Genomic DNA, 27,164 nt, shown 5'->3' with positions numbered 1-27,164 from the left:
AGTGACAAGTTTGTTCTTTTTATTATTTCATCCAAAACTCTGTCTTATTTAAAACGGTGTTTCTATCATTAAGGATAAATAGAAGCCATATATTTTCAGGCATCCAAGATTTTACACAGTACAAACTATTATTATTTAAATACTTATTAGTAAATGTACAACTCAAGTAATTGAATCCCTTTTATAATGTATAGCTTCTTCTTCAGTGTACGGTGCCGAGGAGAGACCTCCGGATGCGCCCGGCACTTTTCTTATAGCTTAAGCGACTGCGCCCGATAGTAGTCATCAAAATACACAGACAGACAGTCGAAGCAGCAGATATTCAAAGAGCCCGGGGCCAAAGGGATGGCTCTGGATCCGAATCCGAATGCGAGCCTTGGACCAGAATGGAATGGACTGAACTGATCTGGACTCTGGACGGATTTAACTCCCAGGTAGTCACGGCCAGTCACGGGTGGGCGCATATGCAAAAGCTCAGCGCCTCGGACTCTCAGATCCTCCGGTGCAGGCTCCCTCGCCATGGCAATTTAACACACTTTGGCGCGTGAATTAGGGCCAATTTGGGAATTAAGTAATCTGGCTTTGGGCTCAGGCCATCCGCCATCAGTTGGCGTTGCGTGATGAGCTGGCCCAAAGTTTATTAGTGACACTTTGCAGATTGCCGGTATGTATTGCCGTGATATTTGTGCCTTTTTTAATTGGAGGGGGATTGACAAATTAAGCCATTGATAAGGGCTTTCTTCATTTTAATTAAAGTTGGTACTATCTATAAAAACATTTAAAAATTGTACAAAAACTAAGCGTAACAAGACAAATCACTTTAAGCCAACACGGACGCATTATTGGCCGTCACCAACTTCCTGCCAACAAAGCCGTATCTTAAGACACTCCTGTCAAGGTCGGGCCGAAATGACTTCATCCAAAAGCCAAAAGGCGATTGACAAAGTGCAACAAGTCGGAGAGAGTCGATAGCCGAAAAACTTAAGATTCTGTTAATGAGAAATGTCGGCTGTCGGTTTTGGCCGGCCTGCCTCCTGCCGCCGCTGGAGCTGATGCCTGTCAGGCTCAAGCTCATTTCGCTAATCGCATCAATAAAGCTTATCAAGCTCACCAGAAGGAGAGCAAGCGCGGGCAAATTAAATGCCCTGGCCCTCGAATCTCTAGAAGTCGGCGACGCTGTCGTCGCGAAATGCGAAATGCGCTTAAGCGTGTTGATCGATAAATTGGCACAGATCGGAGGGACAGATCGCTTCGATCGCTGGGATCGGGAACGGGATCCCATCCGATCTCGAGCGCAGACAAAACGCACACAAAACGCGAATGAAGTCATCTCGCCAAAGTCGCTTTGTCAACCGATTTCCCGTGTAGTTCGAGGCCTAAGCTGACAGTGGATCGCCCTAGCCGCAGACCCAGTTTAGGGTTCCTGTTCCTCGCTCCCCTTACGGATACCGATTCAGATCCAGATCCAGATTCGGGTCCAAGCCCTTTATATTCTGTCGCTCACACTGCCGCGGACAGCTGAGCGACATTAATGCCTCCTGGCAGTCGCCCTGCACAAATTAGCAAAAATGTCGAACTGCCGGTTTGGCTTGAACTTTGCTACTCATAACTTTGAAGGAATATACATTTTGGTAGTTATCTCAGCCAAATTAAATTTATTCATTTTAAAGCTTTTATACTTTTGTACAACAAACGAATATTTTGTTTTTATAGTTAAAAATCAGTTATAATTATAAATAAACTTAAATAAATAAATAATTTAATTCCAGAAACTTTTTGATATAAGTAAGTAACTTAATTTTTATAATCACTTTTAATATAACTTTAAGTATACCCTACGGTTAAAACCAGCAATTCCTTATAGCTTACACTGTTTTAAAGGGCAAACCGAACACACATATCTAAGGGTATTCTTCAAGCCCATTTTTTGTCGTTCGGATTTTTGGGAACTTTGATGGGCTATCTCTGGGCGATCGCTTATGATCGCGCTTGTGTTTCTATGATTCAGCAGCCCGATTGGTAGCCATCCATCCCAGGCATTCATTCAAGCATTCAGTGGTGCCTTACTTTCCATTCGGCCTGCCCTCAAATTGCTTTGATTTCAGTTTTTTTGTCCGGCCTTTTATTTTTGTTTTGTTTGCGGTTTGCTCGCATCATAATATTTTTGCGCATGGCAGATCTAATCTTTGTCCAAAAAATGATAAAATAAAAAAATTAAGGGTTCCGGCGTGCGCATTTTTGGACATTTTTATGGGGAAATTATTGTAACCCAATCTGGTTTGGGCGCACCACAGAAACCTCGCATTGCATTTTGTCCTAACGTTGACATCTTGCGGTCAGCATTGCTCTCGATATCGCTGCCATCACTCCAAATTCGCACTGACAAATGCATTGGGCAAGGCGATCGGATAGGGAGGTATTGCGACAGGAGCTATGGGAGGGATTATCTGATGTTAGGGTTGAAGGTTTAAGTATTGAATATTTATGAAAAACGTAGTTTGAGTTATTGATTTCACAAACATATTAGAAGTTTATATTTATTATAAAAGTGCGTATATATAGTACGTACTACAAAATAATATTTATTGTTTTAAAGTAATTTATATGTTTGACAGATTTTTATTTAAATCTATTTTTTTTACAAAGATGTGAATATATATATATATATATAAATAAATAATATATATAAATAAATAAATATATATATATAAATAAAATATAATAAATTAATAAAAAATGTATATCATTAAAATGTTAGACTTTGTGGATATAATATTTTGGTACAGACCTAAATAGCAAACAACATATTACAACTTTAAAAAAATTTATAATATATTCTAATTATGTGTTCTTTGCCTTCTCAATGGAATTTCTGATCTTATCACTACTGATGTTCTGATGTTCTTTCACTTAGATCTATTCACCCCATACTCCCATTGATTTTCCGTTCGATGCGTCACATCAAGAGCAGCTGACTCATCTTGATTCAGTTTCAAGAATTCACGAAATTCGCTTAATAGTTTCGACAAACTCCTCTACACGTGCCCTTGAATTTCTCAGAGTCTGACTAATACTTCCTTCCGTTGGGAGACCTCCAAAAAAGAGCTCCATGGCTCCACAACTCACAGCTGTAACTAATTGGTGCTCAGGAGTCGGGGGATCACCCAGATTGGGGATACTTATTTCAGGTAATACGGAGCTGGTAGCACACGCTTCCCAAGCGGCATTCAAAAAGGCCGCAAACACATGTAAAACTCAAATGGCAACATGCCACACGCACCGGGCGATGAAGTTGGTCTTGGAATGAGGATCTGGGCATCTGGGGGTCTGCTGATCTGGGGAGCTGCGGAAGAGCGTTGCCAAAAAAGGCAAAAGACCGACAAACGATGAACCGAGCTCAGACCGCAAAGCCGCAACAGAAGCTCGAACAAATATATATATTCTGTTTTATTTATTTATGTTTTTTGTGTTTTTTTTTTTTGGTAATAGTTTGCTGTTGTTATTGGCTGGGTTGCTGCTATTGTTGCCGGGCACTCGGCTGGCTGACGTTTAGTCATAAAATATTCCATTTTATTTCGTATCTTCTTGGATCAGCTTTTTCGGCTCGCTGTATGTGAGACCATTTTTCACACAACCTTCGATTTGCCGGGCGCTCGAGCATGGATATTTTGTTTCCGGAGCACACCTTGCGTGTGGTCTCTTAATTTGCCCCGGTGCCCCAGCGATTGAATCCCGAAAACCGAATCGGTGAATCAAATGAAACTCAATTAAGCCGCCTCCGTTAGACAAAACGCCGCGTGTCAAAACAATCGTTTTTTCCCTGACCGAACCTTTTGCCTGGGAAGATCACAGCACTTTCAGAAAAATATATACACAAATCATAAAATATATACAAAAATAAATAAAATTTATATATAAAAAAAAGATACAACAAAAAAAAAAAACATTTAAAATGTAAACAAAATATAACAGAATAATTGGTTTAAAAAACAAATATCTGGCTCATGTTTTAATTAAAATTATAAATCCAAATCCCTAAAACCAGTCTAAATAAGTTAATATTATTATTTGCAAATATGATTTCATAAAAATATTTCTAAACATAAAGTTCTTTATAGGTGGCGTTATGTGAAATACTCCTTTTCATATTTTTATTTATTTGAAGTACACTACAATCAATTAAAATTTCTCCGGGTGTGTGATCTTTGCCTATGAGGCGGCATCCATTTTCATTTCCATTTCGTTTTCGATTTCAGTCGGGCTAGAGAGCAGCTTGGCCCGACTGTGGGGCCTTTGATGTCATAATTCATGTATATTAACTCATAAATAAGCGAATGCAACTTTATGCCACAGTTCAGTTCAGTTCAGTTCAGAGCAGTTCACTTCGCCCCGAACTGAATTCACTCCTTGTCCGCTGTCCAGCCGTTTGTCTGCAACTCCGTCTGGGTTTCTTTTTTTCCGTCTTTGCGTCTGGCGATCGGCGGGAGTCAAATCGTTTCTGGCTCTTCTAGCCGGGCTTTCGGTATTTAGTGCACTTAATCTACGCCAAAAGTACCCACTAAGCGAGATAAATAGCTGCAAAATAAACTAAGTCAGTGCGATGGAGCGCCATTCCGCAGCTTTGGGATTGGGATGGGTTTCGGTCTGGGATTGGGGATGGGGATGGGAATGGGACTCGGAATGGGATTGGGAGATCGGGATATTCCTGTGTCCAGTGTACGGTGTACAGTGAAAATGGCTATAAAATCGGCACGACTTTTCAATAAATGTTGACAACACAGCGAGCCACAACGCAATGCGCCAAGTTTTATGATATCCTGAAGGAAGTGAAATATGATATTATGAATCGCCCGCTCAGACAGTTGGGACAGTTTTTTCTTTTTTTTTCGTTCGCTTTTCCCCATCTAGATGGAGTCCAGTTGAGTGGAGGAGTTGAAGTCGAAGATATAGTCGGAGTCGGAGGTACTTGAACCCCCTTTTATCTTGTGGTTGTGGAAACCTGTTGTCGCCGATGTTGTGTATTATGAGTTTGCGGTTTGTCATGTTAAAGTTAAATGCATGCAGCACATGCCCTGCATTCAGCACTGAGTGCCATTGACAGCCAACAAAAACCAAAACAAAAACAAAATAAAACATAAAATGAAAACAACGACGACAAGTTGATGTCGTTGCCCGAGTGCAGCCCCTCTTGTTTTTTGTCCAGGTGAGGACTTTTCTGCTGCTTCTGCTTAATCAGGTTAAAAATTGTTGAGTAATTACCGATGTAACCAAATCTCTAAGCCCCGCTAAACGAAGGGCCGGCATCTGAAAGGCGATCCTTCGATGATGTTTGAATGGGTTAAAGGAACGCCTGGGGGAAAGGTTTTATAAATTAATACTTAACTACTTGACAAGTTTCTGATTATACAATAAAAACAAAATATTAAATTCCAAGAACTGGCAAGAGTGACTATTTTACAAGGCAGCCAGAAGCAATGAAAAGAATCTTCTTTGCCAAGAAGAACCGAAGAAAATTACCAAAACAATAAATTCCAGTAAATCATAAAAATAAACCCTCTGTTAACCCTGACTTTCTCCTGGAATCACCATATTTCTTGGAATTAGTGTGACTGAATCACTGGATTCCCACTACATTCGTTTAACGCTGCGTATGAGCAATTTGTGAGTGTGTGGGCCTTAGTAATATAGCCAAACACGCGTCCGCCATAAACTCACATGGCGCATACGCAATATCAGGAAAACACACAAACACGTTCCATTATATGCAGATAGATAAATACAGTAAATTTGTTAACAATTGCCAAGCGGCAAAATTGCTATAAATTTCTAGAAGTTTTTTCCCCGAACTTTTTTTTCAATTGAAATCCAATTGGCCAATTGGCCGTGCAACAAGGCTGAGACCACGAGGGCCAATAAATTTGCATTTTAATGAACTTCGGTGCATAAATATTAAAATAAATTTCGGCATTGGCCTAACCAAACTAACTAAACAGCCAAACTAATGTTACCTAAACAAATCGTTAACAATAATTATAATTGCCCATTTTGTCGATCATAATTTGTGGCCGCGTCGGACAGGAAGAGCTCTGGATATCTGGTCGAGACCAAGGAAATTAATGGGCTGGCAAAACACAAACCGAGCTGCACCAATTGGCGTCGAATAGGAAAATCAGGAAATGGCCAAAATGGGGCACCCTGTAGAACTTATTTGAGGCTATACTAATAAGACATTTCTTCCTATATTAAATAAAAAATATTTCAATAAATTTATATAATGCAAGGAATGTATTTAAAACTTTTTAAGTGAGCATTAATTTAAGGGTATTGGAGCTACAGATGCATTAATTTAAGTGTTTTTAAAATTATTTATTTTAACAATTTCACTTTACTAAAGGATTTTTCACTTTCTTTCAATATCTTTAAGTTATATATATTTCTTTTTGGGTTAAATTTTCAATAAACAAAATAACTGTTTCGAATGGGAAATTGGGAAAAAATTTATAAGTCCGTACTTTATAATTTTGAAGTGCGTTGAAGGTCCGCAAGGATTATGTGTAAGTGAATAATTTAAGTCGATATACCGGATTTATTATATATGAGAAAACCTCGCGCAACACCCTGTAACTGGCTCATTTAAAATTCCTTGAATATTCGACACTGACTGGGGCATTTTTAAGTTGGCCGCTTTCCGCGACAGGTAAATTTTTATTAATTTTATGCTCATCGTCGCTGTGGTGGGTGCAAAAACGTAATTTGTTTTAATTTGTTTAATCGCTTAATCCGCAGCAGAGGCTGCAGTCGGGTCCGAAAACCAGTTTGGCCCATTATACAGGCCCATGTGATCCGAGATCCCTGGTGGTCCTTCGGCAAGGCTGCTCTTTGTTTTTGATCGGACCGCTCGGCATCAGCTCAACACTAAGGCCAATTTATGATGAGCCCGCGCTCTGGGGATGTGGCTTAATTAAGCTTTGGCACTTATTTTTCGGTAGGTGACCGGGATGGGAAATGGCCAAATTGGAGGGGCGATAGTGGCTTAATTTATGTCGGCCAGTAAAAATCATGTTGAAATCCATTTTCATAGAGTTTGAACTTGAGAATGGAGAACGGAGTGAGCAGTCGAGCAGCCGAGCAGCTGACAAAATGGGCATAAATCTCTTTTACCACTCGGCCGCTTCTGATGCTGACTGTCCGTTTCAACACGCCTGTCCCACACAGATACTCAAATGCCAAGATACTCAGATACTCACATACTCGGATACATCTTCGGGGGCTGGCTAGTAAATCAACTGAATCGCTCGTAAAAAGCCAGGCAGTTGACTCGAAATATATTATTTTTGTGGCTCTTTTCGGGGCTCTTGTGTGTATTTTTTAATTGTTTAAGCAACAATGGGAGGTAAAAATGGTAAATAAATAATAATAAAAGCTCGAAATAATTTATAAACTAAATCTGTTTTCTGTCGTTTTGTTTTTGTTTCGGTTTTTTTACTTCTTGCGGTTTTCTTTTTTAATTTGTTGAACGGCGAAGAATCATTTCCTGTGGCCGCGCACTCAGCACTTTCTACGTTAATTACGACTAAAACAGAAAACTAAAGCCAGAAAAAAAATCCAATTAAATTAATAAAATTTTATGACCACCGTGTGTCGGCGCACACAATAAAAACAATTGAATTATGAAGAGAACATTGCGTAAAAATGAATTCGAGGCAGAGTATTAACATTTTTTCTCTGTTTGTTTCTCGTTATTGCTGTTGTTGTGGGGCTACTTTGTTGTTTCGATTTTATGCGTTTTTAATTACAGCCCAAAAACTCAGACACAGATACCTCAAAATGAGCCAGTTCGAGAGGAAAATGAGAACAGAGAAAGGGAGAGAGTGTGGATTATGGATATTTCCTCATTATATTTCGGAAGGTAATTTTTAATGTAATACTGTTTTTGATGACCTAATTAACACAAATTATAAAACAATGTTGCATAATTCAAGATCGCCATATGTGTTATACATGAGATATGAGACTCAAGCATAAAAAAGCGATATTAACACATCAATCAAATTTCATAGACCATTTAAAAATTTAATTATTGTATGTTTATCCATCATTTGAGTTCTATCTTGTTTTCAAATTGTATCCTATACTTAATTTTAATATTAGGTTTTTACTTTCAATTATTTTTAAACGGCCTCCTTGATCACAGATTTCTCCATTAAATTACGTTTTTGGTTAATTCCCTGTTTATTTTCCTTTATCTTCAGTAGCCCGGGTTTTCATTGTAGTGCATCAAAGAGCGCTCTAATTCCCCCAATGCCATTTTCCAATTACGTTAATAGCTCATAACACGACGTTTTTGTTTGTTGTTCTTCGCCTCGGACTCTTTAAAGCCGTTCCGGAGAGCTTTTGTGGCACAAATCGAGAACCGCTTCCCCGAATCGGTCATTCGTCCGAACAATACCAAACAATCCGTGTAGCGCCCTCCCCCATGAAAATGTTTGGTTATCGAGCAGAACTATATATACAAAGTGATGTTTGTAGATCTGTAGTGGCATATTTTTCAGCTGACTTTGGGCTTGAGAGTAATTACGACGGAGGGCACTTAAAAGAATTGTAGCTGCTGCTGCCTCAGCTTCTTTTTTGCCGGGGGCCATAAAGTTTTTATGATCCCCCATTGATAGTGCGAGAGAATTCTATGGCCAAGCGCCCTCCTCCTGATGCCTTTTCCGCCCATCTTTTGATTTTGCACCCTGATCAGGTGAACATCACGGATTTGACAGTTGGTTCTGAATGCTGATCGAAGCCAAGTGCAGTTTTCCGCAGGCAGGTCCCTTCGGAAAGCCTTTGTCTCTGGTTTGACTTTGTTTATAGGATTTCACAAGCGTTTGGCATCCATTAATCATTGCGGTCGAAGTATGTCTGATTTTTTCTCTCGTTTCGCTTTTTATTGTTTTTTAAGCAGCCGAATCGAGAGAGATAAAGAAAGAGCCAAGTTTTCAGCGGCTCCGTCAGTGTCTATTTTAAATTAATAGACATATTTTCCTTAAGAGTGCACCGAAAAAAATGAACCCGAAAAAACAATGCAGGAAATGAGCTTTAAACCAACGAAAATAAACAATTTTCCTTTAAAATATATATATATATATATATATATTACTGAAAGAACTGTAAGATACTAGGCATCAAACAGGAAATATCTTTCATTTTTGTAACTTATATTTGAAGATCAATTTTTTTACTGCCTGCAGAGCGTAAGTCTTGATTACCAACATATTTGAATTCCCTTTGGTAACATTTTTTCTCCGTGAAGTTTTCACCTTTTGTTTATTTGTTGAATCAGCCCGTCAAACTGAGAGAAAAGCACATCTCGAGTTGCACGTCAGTGCTGGTAATGTGTTAACACAGGCAGATAAGTCCGGGCCACCAAATGCTCTGAGACTTTAGCGCAAACATTTTGACAACTTGTGAACTTTAGACTGACAACGCGGCACTGCCCGCCTTCAGCCACTTCCACTTTCCTGCTCAGTAAGTACAACGTGGTAGTGTATCATAAACCATAAACCACAAAATCCCCACAGCAATTAAGGAACAATCACAAAAAGCTGCCGAAATCTTTGGGATGCTCGAAGAAAAATAAGTTTGAGATACATAAACAAACAGAAAAGCGCCAAGCAGCTGAAGGGGCAGCTACCTCAATAATACCAACGGCGATTAGCCCATATTTGAGCAGAGCTATCAGCTATAGAGCTGTCCAGGCAAATCGAGATCATTGGGATGGAAGATGGAGGGTGGATCGAAAAGTTTTGCAGTGCGAAAATACTAAGTTCTCAAGGATATTAAGGATAAGATAGGAAAAAATAAAATGTTAAGAGGTTTTATAAAATTATAGTCAGTCTAGTGCAACAAGTACGTTTTTAAATAATAATAAACTTACTTTAAAATGATACATTTTATTTATATTTTGGAAACAAAAAGTAAACTATTTTTGTTAGACAACCGCATAAGCAGAAATAAAGCCACTGACTGACAGGTAAACTAGGGGATCAGAGTGAAATGAGGCTTCCTCTTTTATAAAGTACGTGGACACTTTAAGCAAGCAATAAATTTGGTTAAAATTGTGAATCATTTCTCAAACAAAGCTGCAAAAAACCGAAAGAAAATATATCTAAAATGCAGATAAGAATTTCCAAGTTTTCACCTTTCAACTTAATTTATAATTGGTTTCAAAAAATTGAAGTATATTTTAGTGTTTTTAACAGCCCCAACAAATCTATAAAATATTTAAAAATCATCACAGAACGGCACGGCATATAACCGAGATTCCAGCTGCCTTTTAACTGACTAGGCTTTTGGAAGCTGCTCCCGTTTGTGTTTTAGTTGGCTTTTAGCTTCCTACCAGCTCCTATAGCAATCATATGAGCTCTGTGAGATGTGTTTTTATGGTATTTGAAAATGATTAGTCGCCGAGATACGAAGCAGCGTTATTACGCGAACGTGTCTAGCGATGGAGCTGGAGATGACGACGGAGTGTATGCAAACTCTGAGGCTTGGACAGTGGAACACACTGGATTTCCGAGTGACTAGGGCAGCGGTGGAGTACAAAAGTGGCACAATTTTTATGATCATGCGACTCGATTCGATGCTCATTTCTGTGTGTGTGTTTCTCGTCTCTTTTCTGACCACCAGTTGATATTGTTTCTGTTTTTTATACTTTGTTTGTTGTTACCTGAGCTCGTGGCCTAGCCCAACAACCCGAGAGCAAGCCAAAGACAAAGTCGCTAACCTTTTTTATCATCCGAGATGTACACGAAAAAAAGATGACTAGTTTGTCGCGTGTAAACAATTCGCGGCGGCCAAAACAGAGCGCGGGTGGAGGAGCCAATTGAGGGGGATGGGCTGGCGGAGGAGGGCTCAGAGGTGCGGACTGGATTGTGGATAGTGGATAGGAGAGCAATGTCACAGGAACGGAAATCAAGAGGAACGGTGTCGGGCTGGGTAGGTAACCGTAACCGAGTGAAGAGCCCACACTGACTGAGGAAAGTGCGAACCATTGGATAATGAGTGAGTTAAGTCGACCACATTAAGGTCACAAATATGTATAAGAATAAATTTTTCTTATGTTTTTATCAAATAATTTTTATAACCGATTATTTTAAGTAAATTTATATAAAATCAATATTTAACAAATTTTGAAATCGAAAATAATGTTATAGAATTTTTTATCATTAGTTAGATTTTAGATATTAGATTTTAAACTTTTAAAGAGAGGGTTGCAAAAGATATTAACACGTCTTGAAGAAGAGAACCCGAAGTTCCTTTCTTCCACTTTCACCCTGCTCGCATACAAATGGCCAGCACTGTGCAAGCCATATACCCCGTCAAAAAATAAAGCACATCCAACACAATCTACAGATACATTAGAAAATATCTCAAAAATCAACACAAAAACTACAGACGGTGGCGTCGCTGCCAACTGAGACGTCAACTGCGCCGTCAACGTTGCACACTGGGCCAGATGGCCCTTTTAATGGCATAAATCAAATCTAATTAACAAATATAGCTTTGGCTTTAAATAGACAACGCAGTTAGCAATTAATTATTACCGACTAGACGTAGTCCACACTATCGGCCTTATGGCGGATGAGTAATATTTTTGATATCATTATATGTTTTAATTAAACCCACAAAGCTTTAAATTAACATATTTTATTAAATAAATTAGACTCCAAATATCTTTTGTTCTAGTAATTATTTCTGATTATAACGAAAGAAATATAAATGTGTTATATTGCCAAGGTGATTCGGTAAGGGTATACCTTAATATTCGATTTTGTATCTTCTTATTAAAGTGTTCCTTAATAATTACCTGATTTCCTGTCAATGTTTGAATATCATTAAATGAGTTTTATTCATCAATTATGCCCTTTAAAATAATAAGTCAACTGCCCTGATACTTCCTGAGGAATGCCAAACCAGGTGATCTGGCCCAGTGTACGTGGGGGGAACAGAACAGAACGCCACAGATTTTGAGCGCTCGGATCGCGCATGAGTGAAATAAATTTTCACGCTTCCAAACAGAGCGTCAGCAGAGCAGCTGAAGTGGAGGAAGAGACTTTTCGACGGCGACGTATCACAATCAGAAACGAACCGACAACCGACCGACAACCGACGTCCATTCATAGAGGGCCTTATACTTTTTGTGGGGTCGCGCGATCTCTCCGATCGGAACCGATCCGATCCGCAGAATCAGAATCAGATTCAGAAACAGAATCAGTCAAGAGTCCGGGCCCGATCGGTATTCGTTACATTTCGCGAGTGAGATTTTCGATTTTCGCGAGCGCGGAGGAGGCGGAAAATCCCACGGTTGTTACGAGTTTACGTTCTCGAAATGATCGGCTAGCGATCCCTCAGATCCATATGAACGGTCAGCGCGAGTGTTCCGATCGCGAGAAGAATTCACCTTGAGTGTGCGTCTTGTGATGTTGGGAACATGGGAAAATCGGGCGCAAAGGATGCGCCACAACTTCTGGATGGAACGAAATTAACAGAAACATAACTGAGCCGCAAAACGGAAGATCGAGGGCCAAAAAGGCAGCCAAAGCTGGGGCTAAAGCGAATATAAAAACCAAAATAAAAAGTACGGACAAAGGCAGAGTCGCGCGACTTGGGTCTTGGGCCTGGGATTCTCTGATTAAAGCGCGCGTTTAATTTCATTTTTTACGCTACTCCCTGGTCGATCCTAACCCCCTGACCACCGCCCGCAATACGGCCCCACTCGCCGGGCCCAAAAAAAAAGGGAAAATAAAAAGAAAACAATTCCCCAGTTGGACTCCACCCTTGGCCAGGCTTTTGATTCGCTGTTCAACTTTTTGGCCTGAAACTTTTTGTTTGTTTCGTTCGCCTGGATCGCGAAACCCGGCCGACGACTCCTGGCCAATATTCCTTTTGGCCGCCTCTCAGTACGCCGGCAGCTTTCTCCGTGTGCGTACGCAGCCTCTGCCTCAAACAGCAGCAAAAACGCTCAAAAAAACAGTGAAAGATCAGGAAAGATCAGCCAGATCATCCAGATCACCTCGGATCGGATCGGTGACCATGTCGCTCGGGATTCCGCCAGCAACCGCCAATTTCCCCCTGATGAAGTATATGAAAAAAACCACTCAACCCGAGACGCTTGATTAATTCACACACGTCAACGATATTCAAATAAGCATCTCGTGTACTCATCGTGGCCGCAATAAAAACGGCTTTAACTTTTAGTACCTGCCAAAAAAGTAAAACAAAAAACACTATATATATAAAGCACTCACTGAGAAAAACAAAACAGCTCAACGGGCCAGAATTCGGTTTGTTGCCGCTGCACTTGGCGGCTCCAATCGATATGCGTTTGCTCATGGTAGTTGCAATTTTAATATTCGCAATGCCAATGACTGGATTCGGCTGGTAAGTGGCTTTAAATATTATTTGTTGATAGCTAAATAAAATGTATCTCTAATACTGAAATGTTTTTATTGAAGAAATATTTAAACGAAAAATAAAGCACCTGAGGGCTACCATTCTGGTAATTGCTTAATAAAAATAATTAACAAATCATTTTCTTGGGCAAGCTTACTTTCAACTAATCCTTATTTAACTAGTTCACCTGAGATAAAGAAATAAAAAGTTTTCTTTTCCTATTTTTAATGTTATAGCAATTTTATGAAAAATTGTTAAGTATTATTAAAATTATTAAATTGTTTATACTTATTATTACAATTTTTTTTAATGATCTATAAATTAGTGATCTTCTGTTACTACTATTATAAAAGGTATCAAAGGACATATAAACAATGAATGGTAAAATTGTGTTAATCACATTTTTTACAGTGTACATACAAATTTTAAGGTACATTTTTGTATGTGCATATTTTAGCTATCATAAGATCATATAATTCAAGAAAATTATAGCAAATAGTTGTTTCTTTGTAATGGAATTCCATGCTCGGCTGCTAGTGGTAAAACAAACCATGAATTAAATTTTTTGATTGGCTTGAGAGTTAGTCACCTTTAACATGTGACTCTGTTTAGTAACCCCTCTTAAAAATGACACAACGAAGATTGATGACAAGGATCGTCAGCTGATTTGTGAAATATTGAAACGTAAATAATTCATTGTTATAAGTGCATTGTGCATAAAACTTCTCTAAATTTAACCAGCTGGTTTAGACTTATGCACCTCAGCTAACAAAGTCGCTTCGCTTTGGCCCGTTGGTGGCCGCTCAACATGCAATTTATGTTCTGTTTCAATGCCAAAAAACCCATTACCACCCGCTCGGAGGTCTGAGCATCTGTGTTCATGTCAAATCGCATCAGTTTGCGAGATAGAGATTGGCGTAACAGCTTCCGGTTGGGGCGACCGAAAATAAAAAAGTGCAGGCACCGCAGAGCCAAAATAAATGCCCGGCCAAAAGCGATCTAAATGGTCAAAATGCAAATGCAAATCCAAATCAAAGCCAATCGAGCGTGGCGACCGACTCGGCGGACCTTCAAAATGTGACGTTTGATTTAGATTTAATTACATGGCAACTTTTCTACCCTCCCCCCCTACGTGCCTCCTTTTTTTGTGGCCAAAATAAATGGCTTACGAGTAGAAGCGGATGAAGCCGAAAGACCAAATGACACTTGGAGCAATTTATGCGCGAAATTACAGGCGAAAAGGCGTCCAACGAGATGAATAAATAAACAAACAAACCGGGGAGGACAGACATCAAATAGAAAGAGCAGTAGTGGGGGGCAGGTAGGGGTTCCTTCTTACACATAAGTTATGCACTTTGCCAAAATATTTGCCAGCAAAGTGGCATCAATGAATTCGCCCCAAAGAGGTCTGCTTTTATATTTATTTGCCAGAAGGTAGAATTATTGCGGCTGTCAACGGCATCGAAAGCCGAAATTTGGCAGGATGGATGCAGGGTGGCCCAAAGGGGGCGGCGTGGGCGTCGCGTGGCGTAGACTGCATGACGATTTCGTGGCTATACCCCCAGAATATATGCATTCTGTTTTTTTTTATTTTCATTAATTTAATTTGAGTTCTGTGCAACTGGGCGCGTCAGCAGCGAAGGTGGACACCTGCAAATTGTGGGGACAGGGGTGAAGAGTGCCTGGGTGTTTCCATGCTGCATCCAATTCAATTGCCCCTTTTTCACAATAAATTAATTAAATAATTAAAGCTCAAGTTCAGCGCTGTCAGTTCTTTTTTGCGCCGCCTTTTGATGTCGAACGCTGAACGAGATGTGCGTCCGCTGATGTCGCCACCACCCAAAAGGTGCACAGAAAACAAAATTTAAACCCAAATCGCCTGCCTTTGGCTGTGCCACTTTCTACGCTTCATCAGTACCGCTCAAGGGCGGTGGGGCAGTCAGATAAATATATATATAATAAAATAAAAAACAAACCAACCTGATGACAGCCTGCTCAGGCCATGAAAGGTGACAGATGGACCGGCCGACTCAGGAGCAAGGTGTTAAGATACCTTTTTGAAGGAAAAAGAGAAAATGTGGGCCGTGATTGCAGTCCAAAATGTAAAGGATAAATATGGATTTATTTAAATTTAAATTACAAGTATAATGCATAGATTATTTTTGTTGCACAGCAATTTTTTACCCGATATAGAAACACTTAAAGCAAATACCTAAATATATTAACAATTTTTTTTTTAATATTTAGGACTAAACTCCATAATTAGTACAAATTCTGCACTTTAATTACGAAGAAATCTTCTATGCTACTAAAGGTTTTTAGTATTTTGCACAATTAATTTTTAAAATCAAAAAAGTTTCGATATAACTCCCAAAATAGGAATAATTCCAAATCAAAGAAATATGTGTCTAATAATAAGTAAGTACCAAAACTAAGCGCCACACTTCAAAGAAATTTCATTAAATCCATTCCAATCCATCATCCGCCTTAATGCACAAAACCAATCGATGGCTTCGCCATAATCGATCAAGTGCGGATCTGCGCAATTTGCATTTTACAATGGGTCCGGAAATAGCGAAAATGAGGCGATTTGGGGGGTTTACAGCTCCACAAAAGCGTATCTCATTTTGTTTGTGTGCATTTTGCGAATTTTGCAGCCGAAGTGCACTAAATCAAACGGTCGTTGTGTGAGCGATTGAGATCATAATCGATGGGCCAGAGATGAGCACAGTCGAGTGTGTGGATCGTACTCGTATTGTGGGTAGATGTTCCGTTAAATGAATGGAAATTCCAGGCGGCAGAGGGGCCCGCGAAGGAGGAAGCCAATTACAGAGAATCTTACAACAAATTGCCGTCGATCGGGCAGAAATTTAGCTCTGATGTGTCTGGAATTTAATTAAAAACAGCGCTGCGAGAGGATGATGAAGATCTCGCAATTCTCCAGATCTATGCAGTTTGATTTTCCTTCGAAAGGAGAAAAAACCCCAAATGAGCTCATTTCCGTTGGAAAATCATATGACATTTGCCGGCGACTTCCTGCTTTTCATTCGATTTGCAGTACACATTTTCATTCATCGAATCCGTTCAGTCAGTGCCCCCCATCTGCCGATTTTCCTTTTTTTTTTGGCACTCGCAGCATGTGAAATGGTAATTAATGCCAGGCGGGGCATTTATGGGTTAAGGCAAACAGGGGGTGGTGGGCGGTGGGTGGCCCAGTGGCCACTTAGTCTCAAGCTGTGCTGGCTCCACAGTCGGTGGTTGCATCAACAGCATTGCTCATACGCCCCGTGCAACCACGAGATCATCGCTGCCGCGAATTTGGCACACTTTATGCGCCAGCAGCAACAAACACCCCCAACGGCAAGCGCAAAAACAACCCAATAATCATGTTCAACTAACGAGCAGACAAAACTCGGCCAATTGCCAAAATCCACTGCAGATGAGTTGATTATGAGCAGAGGAGAAGCAAAACAAAATTACAAGAGTCTCTGACACAATTCGCTCGACATTAACGCGAGTCTCTGCGTCCGTGTCTCGGGAGAAAGTTTCACGTTCAAGTTTCTTGCCCCAACCTTAAACCCCAAAAGTAGCTAGTTACCGGGCACTAGATTTTTGCCAATCTCTTAATTAAAAGTCATGCCATTTGTTTAGTTTGTTAATTTGTCGCTTTCCCCCTGTTACATTGACGAATGTGTCTGTCTTCGGCCTGTCTGTCGACTGCATCATAATTAAATTGGATGACGAAACAAAAGAACATCGACCAGACATGGGTCAAGTTGGAGGACAGTGTGGCCCATGAACAGGTAGAGGGCCAGGCCATGATGTCTGTCAGGCAATGTGTGCCGAGTGCCCCGAGAATAGGTTCTCGATGATGATGCTTATATGATGATAGCAGCAAACTTGGGAAAGCACGGAAGCGATTTGGGGTTACTATAAGAAAGGGAATAATAGCATTTGTAGATTTGCAATCAACTTGTAAAATATAAATAATAAATATATATGTGAGCTCACAATCTTTGTTTAGCGCTATACAAATTTAAGGAAAATATAAGTTTTTTATAATACCGAAATAGTTGTTAAACAATACTAAAGAAACCATATATATTACACAACATTTACTTAAAAAGAATACATTACTTATAATACAAATTAAACAAATTATTTTATTTAGTTTGTATTAAAATATTATATTTAATTTGTATTATTTGTATAATATTTTATTTAATTTTTATTATAACTACTGTATTAATATATTTTGAGCCTGGGGCACTCGAAATTCATGACTTCCTATTACAAAATATTTGCCGCCTCTAATGACGCTGGCATTTTAGGCCTGCAGAATCCTTCCCCATCAACCGGTGCCCAATTCCTCTTTCTCACAACCTCAATCACTGTGATTAAGCACAGTTTAGGCATCCTTGACGTGAACATGACCATGTCCGTGCGCCGATGAGCGTTCCCTAAGCCCAGCTACGCCTATTTGAGCCATAATTAAGTTAAACGTTGTCGCAATTTGCGCACCTTAAAGTCACCAAGCGCCGAGATTGATGTCGCCTTTGTTGGCCCAGGGAGCTAAGAGTTGGCCAGCGGAGTTAAGGCACTGAGGGCTAAAGTTGAAGTCGTGCCCTGCCCACTGGCACCGAAGGAGGCTTGTTAAGGGAATGACATTGCCCGGCGCAGCAATGTAATATGCCTGAATTATTGGCCAGCGTTTTTGTTGCGCCAATTGGACATGGACATGCCTGGGAAAGAGTATGAAAAAGATAGTTTGGTATCCCAGAAAGGGATTTATACGTATTCAAAATTTAAAAAACTTTGTTTTTAATATATATTTACTTTGTTTTGCATTGAGAATACGTTAGATTCCTTCAGAAATAATGAAAAGACTTATATTAAAATCAGTGGCACACAAGATGTTTATCTTTCAGATAGGGGCAGAACGAATAAAAGGGCATGCGAGGGCGCCTGAGCTGGCTTAACACGTTGATATGCTAATTGTCAAATGACAAACAACAGTTCCCCAGCTCCAGAGCGCCCTCCCTCCCCCAAAAAGGTGCCAAAAAGCAGCATGCGGCGCCCACACACGATGCCGCACCCACCGGATCGAGCGGTCCCCAACTCCCAGACGTGTCGACACCTTTTCGGTGTTTCTTATTTATTTATTTAGCATTTTTTTGCCAGTAGCTGTGGCTGTGGGGACCTAATCGATTGTCAATGCTGCCGCCCACATCAAACGCTTCTGCCTCGAAATTCGTATGCACAAGAGATCAGCACTTGCGCCGAGGCATTCTGTGGGCAAATATTTGAGCGCGCAAATGAAACTGACCAGCCGCAACAGCACTCGAGTTGACCAAGACAGAGTCCAACGGACCAGCTCAGGGCAGGCAGTCAGAGAATAAAAAAGCCAGAGAGCCAGCCGGACGACCAATCCAATGGCCATTCATTCACTTGTCAACGCTTTGTTTAAATACTTTGCCACTCGCCTGTTGACAAGTGGTTTAAGTCGTTGATTTGTTTGCACTGACCGCGGGGCAGGTGGGGAAGTGGCAGGGAAAGTCGACGAGGACTGCAACCTGACTCACGAAAATGAGTCAATCAAACGATTCTACCTATTTGTATGGGGATATTGAGATAACGAGGAGTAAAAACTGCAATTGAGCTGATTTTCAATATACGTATCCATTTAATTATAAATATTTTATTGAGTTTTCATAAAGATTAAACCAAAATCTTAAAATTTTCTTTAAAAAGAAAATAAAAATTAGAAAAATGTTTTCTGTTGTTTTTGATAGAGTTATACAATATCCATCCCTACGTTCCGGGAAAGTGCCAAAAAGTATAGCTGCTTGGGCTACTTGTCATAACTTTTTAATTATTAGTAAAAATACTTTTACTTTGTAACAAAAATTTCGTTTGTTTACTTATTTTGATAGAGTTTTCTTTTCCTGCATTCCGGGAAAGTCCCGAAAAATGTAGTCGCTTAGGCCCACCCATTTATAGCACAAATCTACCAGGGCAGGAGGTATGGGATAGTATGGGAAATTTCAACCACTTGTCTTTTTGGGACTACCAAACCAAACCGGGCACTTTGATCAATGCCAAAACACCTGAAGAGAGAGAAAGGCAGATAGCAGGGGAAAGAGAGGGAAAGGAATCACTGAAAGTCCATTGAGGCCTATAACGACACCCATACGAGGAGAGGCGAGCAAACACACACAGATACTGGGAGCAAAATAAAGATACGTTTCCAAGTGTTGCTTCACTGGATGGGATAGTATGCTATGGGATGGTATGGTGTGGTATGGGATGTGGAATGGGGATGGGAATGGGCAGAGGGATCGGACTGGTGGAGGGACCTGAGAGACCTGAAGTTGCGCTGGCTGCTTTTCATGTTTGCCGACAACTTCGCTGCCGACTTCGCTGCCAAGTAAACTTCAGTTCAACTTCAAAAACCAAAAAGTGTCGAACGATCGGTTGCTCCACTCTCTGTGCGGCTATTTTCCGCTTAACAAAAATCTCCTTTTTTTGTGTTTCGAGTTGCTATTTGTGCTCGCTGGTGGTGGTGCCAGTGGTGGTGGCAACTTGTGTGGTTGAAAGGTGTTTGAGTTCTTTAGATCTCTCCAGTCATCAACGCAACGCAGCCAAGACGTCATCATCATCAAAGCAGCAACATTTAGAGTAGCAGCAGCAACATCTAGATTCCCAACAGCAACAGCAACAGCAATGGCAATAGCAATAGCAACATCTCGATCGAAGATGAAGATGATCATTGTGATTTGAACTTCAATTGTTTCTACTTTGTTTACCAGCGCGTCTATCATTTGAAGTTTGTGTTTGGCGGCCGAGACTGTTTTTGTTGCCTTTTGGAGTTAATATTTTCGTTAAGTACTTGTGCGTGTGTCTGCTCTATTTGTTATTTTGATTTTTTTTCCTTTTGCGGCTATTAAGTTGTCATAATCTCCTCGAGTGCTTTGGAAGTGTGTGTTCATTTTTTGTGGCATTTCCACAGGGAGCTGCAGTGCAGCAGCCAGGTGGCAAAAGCGTCCCAGGTGGGCATCGATAATGGGAATCTCAAGCGGTTCAAGTGGTTTATCTACTCGCTCCGAGAAAATTTGGGGCACCAGAATTGGGTTATCATATGTGCCAGATTGCTGGGTAAGGATCTTTGATCTCTGCAGACATTGTAATTCGGAACTAAAAGATTTAGGTTGAAAAAAAATACGGTTTCCTTATATTTTTTGTTATATTAAATTATTAGTGACAAAAAGTTCTTTTGAAGAAAAAAAGTACACTACTCTGCTTGCCAAGGCACTCGATAATCTCTTTTATGTAATGTAAAAAACATAAGTAAAATATATTTGGAAACACAAACCGAACCACATATCATTCGGTTATTAGCATATTTGTCGGCTAAGCTTCCACTTATGAGTTTGGCGCCATCCTATGCGTAAATCATTTCGCACACAAGTTCATTAAAAATAGTTTTATTTATTTATTTATACTTCTTGGCAGAAATTTGTCTGCGTTTATTCGCCTAGAATACTGAAACCCCAGAAACCAAAGAAAAGCGCTAGCTTTCAAAAGATGAGCTCGATTTTTATGGCTCTTATTTTTTATTTTTTCCCGTCATATGCTGCGTATACGTAATGGCGCTGATGAAGAGGTCCTCATTCATTGTTTATTATCATAAAATCGAAGCGTTGGCAAAAGTCGATGGGTATAATTTTAGCCATACTTACTCACACCAACATTTTTGCAATTTTCCCAATCGATGCAATTTTCGTTTTCATTTTGAATGCCATTTGACGGCTGGTTCTGCGGCGTTAAAACTTAATTTAGGTGGAAAATTAATAATTACCGAACAATGTGGGTGCAGTATGTGTATGCACACGTATGAGTATATCTTTGTGTATACCTATAGTAGAGTGTATATTCACTTGGAGATCGACTTCTCGGGTATGTGTCAGCGTTCAGAAGCGGCCACAGAAAATTGTTTCTGCTGGTACTGCTCGCCTTTGGCGCTGATTTATGTTTTTCCATCTCAGATTTATGACTTTTTAATAGCTCAATCGCTCGGCTTTTCGCTTTTTTCACATTGCACATTCGCGTGAAATTTACTTTGGCTGTTCGTGAACTTTGCGCCGATTCCCAGTTTTGTGGAAAGTGTTTCGGATGGTTTATGCTCTGCCCGGTTTGGGATCGCGGGTAAATAAAGCTCTTAATAGGGCCTTCTGCTGCCAGTTTTGCTCTTCTCTCAAGCACTGATTGATCGATTTGTCCATCATCTATTGCCCCCAGCGCGATGCCAGTTGCGATTGGTATTTTCAGAACCATAAAAGTGAGTGGAACTCTCAGCTGAGTCAGTCTAAAAATACAAGAAATCCCTGCCAGGCTTCGGCGAACTTCAAAATGTGAGCTACGTGCAGATTATTCATCGATGACAAAGTGTCTGATAAATGCCTTTGGGCCAGGGACAAACCCTTGAAGGAAAACAAAATGTTGGTCATAGCTAATCGAAAACGTGATTGCTTATCGGTTGTGACGTTATAGATATAGGTTTGCGAAGGTGCGCCCTAGGTGGGGACTTTGGGAAAATTATATTACTAAAGCGGATAAGTAATAGGTATCTTACTAACTGTTAAAAGAGTTGGAAAATAATAAAAATGAATGTGTTCAAAAAGTATCTAAAGAGGGTAAATTAAGAGTGATCAAATGTTAAGACAAAACTTAAATTTTATATAAATTTCAGTTGGTCTTCTGAATTAAGTATTTTATTTTGAAGCTGGGAAGCAGAGAATTGGAAACATAAAACTAAAGTTTTAAAAAATACATATTTTTAATATTTTTTAAATTTTCTTTAAACATCATTTTAAAGTATTATAGGGTTGAATGTTCGAACACCCATATCTATCCAAAATAATATAAAATGGTTTAATAAATACCAAAATATATACTAATAATATTTAAATATTATGCAGATATCTATAATATTTTTCAAATTTTGCTAGGTGTGTGAATTTCATATTTTACCTTGATGCTGATGCCGTGGAAGTCTATATTTATTTTCCTAAAAATGCTTTGCCTTTATTTTCCAGGGCTGAGGGCACCAACATCCTTCTCGATCCAAATCTAATGTGCAAAAAGACACGTCGTCTGCGCGGCAAGTTGGCCGAAATCTGCCGGCACGATTCGGCCCTGCTCAAAGAGATCATCATCAATGGCATCAACCTGGGCTTCCGCGAATGCGAATTTCAATTCCGCAACCGCCGGTGGAACTGCACTGTTCTGCGCAAGAGCATGAGGAAAATCTTAATGCGCGGTAAGTAGTTTTCAGAGTCGAACGAAACTAGTTTCCGGGCAGGAGGGGATTTCGGTTCATTATGCAGTGCCAACGGGCCAACCTGTCAACACAATCCCTGGGCCGGTGAGTCACACACAAGGGAAACCAGGTGGAGATGCTATCGCGGGTTAGCTGCCTAATTACAACTCATCGTTGCACGCCCCGACTTTATTTTTCCCTTTTTTTGGGTTGTCATGGACAAGGCCTTGCAGACCGCACCATCCATCAAGTTGCATAATAAAAATGCAGCGACCCGCGCTGATGAATAGCGCCTGAAATGAGCCTACAAAGCTGTCAATTTTAATAAGTTATTGCCCAGGAAAGAGGCAGGCGCAAGGAGGAGGCCTGGCTGGGTTGGACACTGATCCTCGATTGCCGCACTTAATGACAACAATGCGCAAGCAAAACACATACCAAACGCTGGATGTGGGGCCATAAATTCCACGGGCGTAACCACCAAAATTCCCTTTTGCTCGGATTAAAGCCTCGCCCTGTCAACCTGTCAGCGAAAATAATACAGAAAGTCGAAAAAAACCGAAAGAGTCTCTCATGTAACACTCCGTTTTGGGGTGGCTCAAGACATATCACCTGTCGCGGTGAAAAAGAACCAGCGCATTACAAGCGTATGCAAATTAAAACCCCGGCGATTACAATTGCGATTCGGATTTCGATTCCGTTTTCGCTTTCATTAAACGTGACTGCCAACACCACGAGGGACCAGCGGACATTCGCGATTTGTGATTTGCATAGAGCAGCGATCGCTGATTGGTGATCGCCAATCGAACATGCAATAAATCATTTTGTCGCCGAGGCTGACAAATTAAAATCAATCAGGCGACACGTGCTGACAACGCTAATGATTGAGGATTGATTGAACGAGAGGGAAATCGCTTGCGGCTCGGGGTTGTCTCTTTAATGGGAGAAGGACGTTGTATTATTACTAAAAAAAAATATACAAATATTTAATAACCAGATTTATCAATTTTAATTATTTTTTGGATTTAATAAAATATTTTAGTACTTGAATCCAAGAATTTAAATATAACAAAAAGGAGTTCCTGGACTCTTCCTTAAATTATAAAAATATACTATACTAAAATATGTTAAGATAAGATATAATAATGTAAAATAATATAATAATATAAAATAATGGATCGTTTTATACCCAAAATTCGTATTATTTTCAGATTCCCGCGAAACGGGCTTCGTGAACGCGATCACTGCCGCCGGAGTGACCTACGCGGTGACGAAGGCCTGCACGATGGGCACATTGGTGGAGTGCTCCTGCGACAAGGCGCACATGCGCAGGAACGGCGGCCAGCCGCAGATGGTGACGGCGGCTACCGCGGAGGCGACTCTGGAGCGGCAGCAGCAGGCGGCGATGCTGCGGCAACAAATGCCGCTGCAGGCTGAGCATCCTGGTCAGCAGCAGCGCATGAATCGCATCAACAACGGCAGCACCATGACGGACGTGTCTCCGCTGGAGAACAGGAACGGACGGAACCGAAGGCCAGGCGGAAGAAGGGGGCGTCGCAAGTTCTGGGACAACATCAAGTTCCCCGAAGGTCAGTGGGAGTGGGGCGGCTGCAGCGACAACGTGAACTTTGGCCTGCGGCACTCGCGCGTTTTCCTCGACGCCAAGCAAAGGCAGAGGCGCAGCGACCTCGGCACGCTGGTCAAGCTGCACAATAACAACGCAGGTCGATTGGTAAGTATCAAATTATTATTAATTTAAAAATATGTATAAAATGTTATTATGTTCCAAAAATCGTTGTTGATTTTACAATTTACGAATTTAAGTTAATGAGTTACGCATTAGAAAAATTCAGTTGAAACTAATTGTACAGGGTAAACGCACAGACAATGATTTACCAAAATGTTTAGAAAAAAGGATTTTTGTATAATTTTATAGTTTTTAAAAAACCAAATTTAAGACTGAATAGCAAAGCGTTCAAAAACATAAATATAAAAATATTTTGAATATAGGTCTTTGGATTTAATTTTAACTTTATGACCAAAAGCCCGGTTTTGGCCACTGAAAATGCCATTTTTAATAAGTTTGTTGAACTAACAAAATCTCTTTCAAACAACCAAATTGATTTGTACTTAATCCTGCATCCCCTTAGGCCATCCGCGACGCCATGCGGCTGGAGTGCAAGTGCCACGGGCTGTCCGGCTCCTGCACGGTGAAGACCTGCTGGCTGAAGATGCCTCCGTTCCGGGAGGTGGCGGGGCGACTGCGGGACCGGTACGACAGTGCCAGGAAGGTGACGTTGCGCAACGACGGCAACAGCTTCATGCCGGAGAGTCCGCACACGAGGCCGGCGAACAAGTACCAGCTGGTGTTCGCCGACGAGTCCCCCGACTTCTGCACGCCCAACGCCAAGTCGGGGGCCCTGGGCACTCAGGGCAGGGAGTGCAATGTGACCAGTTCGGGGTCCGATCGGTGCGATCGGCTGTGCTGCAATCGAGGACACACCCGGAGAATCGTGGAGGAGCAAACCAACTGCAAGTGTGTCTTCAAGTGGTGCTGCGAGGTGACCTGCGAAAAGTGCCTGGAGCACCGGGCGGTCAACACCTGTCTTTGAAACATTATCACTTGTACTACTTTCTTCGGTTTAGTCAGGAATAGAATTTTGAAAGCTTTCCATTTCGCGTGATAGAAAACACACACTTACAGAGAAAACGTTTTAAGTATTAACTAACAAGTAAACACGAGTATCTCTAATCTTTTAGCTAGTTGTAAATACGAAGTAAAACTCACATAAACATGCCTACGTTACATCATTCATATGCAACTCATGTAAGCCTTGTAAATAGTCGTAATAAAATGAAAGAAAACCTAAAGCACCAACTTTGTTTTAAAGAAATATTTATTTCTCAGTGTATTTCTTTGGGAGTTTCAACTCCTTCCGCTTGTCAGCTAATTAATTGCAAACAAATTGAATTTTAAGTAACCGGATTGTCTACAACAAAATCATATGCTAAACGGAAATGTATTTCAAACCGATTCGCCCATTGATTGAAATCTGCATAAATGATTAAACGTAAATTAATGAAGACAACACAACAACAATGCACAAATCGATTGGGCAGACTGGCAGCAAAAACAAGTTCCCAGTTTCATTCAAGTGTATCTATCTATCTTTTGGGCATAGTCATTCCGTTGACTTTCCCATAAATTAACACAATTTTATTGTTGTCGACACGAGATAAAAATCTATAGAAATTTGCCTAAACAGCTAACAAAAGTCCGATGACAACCAAAAAAATGCAAAACGCATTTGAACAGAATGAAAATTGATTTGCCCATTGTGCATAAATTACCATTTCCAGACAGATCGATTGAGCGCCATCGATCTTTAGACGCATAAATTAGGAAATCAAATCGATGTCGCTAAATGCATGTTATTAAATGATTATCGTTCGCTGATGCTCCATTATGAACAACAACAGAAGCAAAATTAAATTCATTGAAATTTTGAATTGGAAGTCAAAAGTTGTTCATTCATCACAGACAAGGGATGAATATAATATTTTTATAACTTTGGGTAAGCAATACCGATTAAATGGACCGGCTTAAACCTACTTAGATATCTTAGAACTCTCTAATAAATTAAGCAAGTGACTAATAAATTGTATACCAAATTCTGAGTACATAAGGAGCTTAGCTGATCCTCTCAGCCAACCAGGAATCGGGATAATGAAAAACCCCAGATTTATCCACCGACAACACCGAATGCCGATCCATTTGCCTACTTGGAGCTGATTGTGGGCCTCTTATTTGGTTTATTATTTTGGGGCTGCCGAGGAGACAAGCCCATGCCAGCGATAAGATACCCACAGCAACATCAGCGGCAGCAACTCTCCAAAAGCAACAACTAATTAACAATCGCATTCATTTTATTTATCGTACAAATGCAAACCGCTTGAGTTCCAAAAAAAAACCAAAAAAGTAAGAGAAACAAAAGACGAAAACTGTATCTGCATGCATTTATAAAGCCCCCGATGTGGATACGGGATTGGGCTCCAGATCGGATTCGGATTGGGATTGGAATCTTCTTGGCCGCTGCTCTGGCTTCGGTTCACTTGACTGAACAAAATGTACGCCGAGATATATGTGCGTTGGGATCTCATCGCTTCTCCTCCGCCTTGCGTTGTTTTTCCAGATTTCAGTGGCTTTATCTTGGGCGCGTTAATGAGATTTGCTTGTATCTGAAGCCATTCGGCAGATGCGTATCAGTGGATTTCAATTAATTGTGGCGACGCTTATTAGTCATCCATCTAACAAACTAAACACGCGGCTGGCGCTACCTCAATCTCACTCCGCTCCATTCTTTTTTCTAGAGTGCCATTGACCTCGGTCTGACCTTGGCCGCGGTGG

General features: G+C 40.5%; 1 protein-coding gene across 1 annotated transcript; it reads left to right on the top strand.

Annotated features, from left to right (window-relative positions):
• The first annotated feature begins 12,141 nt into the window (after nucleotides 1-12,141).
• On the top strand, nucleotides 12,142-25,627 carry LOC108034225 (protein Wnt-6). The gene is made up of 4 exons (XM_017109070.3): nucleotides 12,142-13,428; nucleotides 22,536-22,759; nucleotides 23,968-24,488; nucleotides 24,907-25,627. Exons 1-4 carry the CDS (start codon nucleotides 13,367-13,369, stop codon nucleotides 25,366-25,368), a joined length of 1,269 nt encoding a protein of 422 aa, XP_016964559.1. The 5' UTR covers nucleotides 12,142-13,366; the 3' UTR covers nucleotides 25,369-25,627.
• Nucleotides 25,628-27,164: the final 1,537 nt, after the last annotated feature.

The sequence above is a fragment of the Drosophila biarmipes genome, chromosome 2L (genome assembly GCF_025231255.1).
Source record: "Drosophila biarmipes strain raj3 chromosome 2L, RU_DBia_V1.1, whole genome shotgun sequence".
NCBI classification, from domain to species: domain Eukaryota; kingdom Metazoa; phylum Arthropoda; class Insecta; order Diptera; family Drosophilidae; genus Drosophila; species Drosophila biarmipes.
The sequence above is the reverse complement of the archived record's forward strand: the minus strand, read 5'-3'. Positions and strand labels throughout refer to the sequence as shown.

Bases quoted from the DNA above. Each gene is read 5' to 3' on its own strand.
- LOC108034225 (XM_017109070.3), top strand. From the start codon at position 13,367: ATGCGTTTGCTCATGGTAGTTGCAATTTTAATATTCGCAATGCCAATG. The intron at 22,760-23,967 runs GTAAGTAGTTTT...TATTATTTTCAG, and splicing joins GAGGAAAATCTTAATGCGCG to ATTCCCGCGAAACGGGCTTC. The intron at 24,489-24,906 runs GTAAGTATCAAA...GCATCCCCTTAG, and splicing joins ATAACAACGCAGGTCGATTG to GCCATCCGCGACGCCATGCG.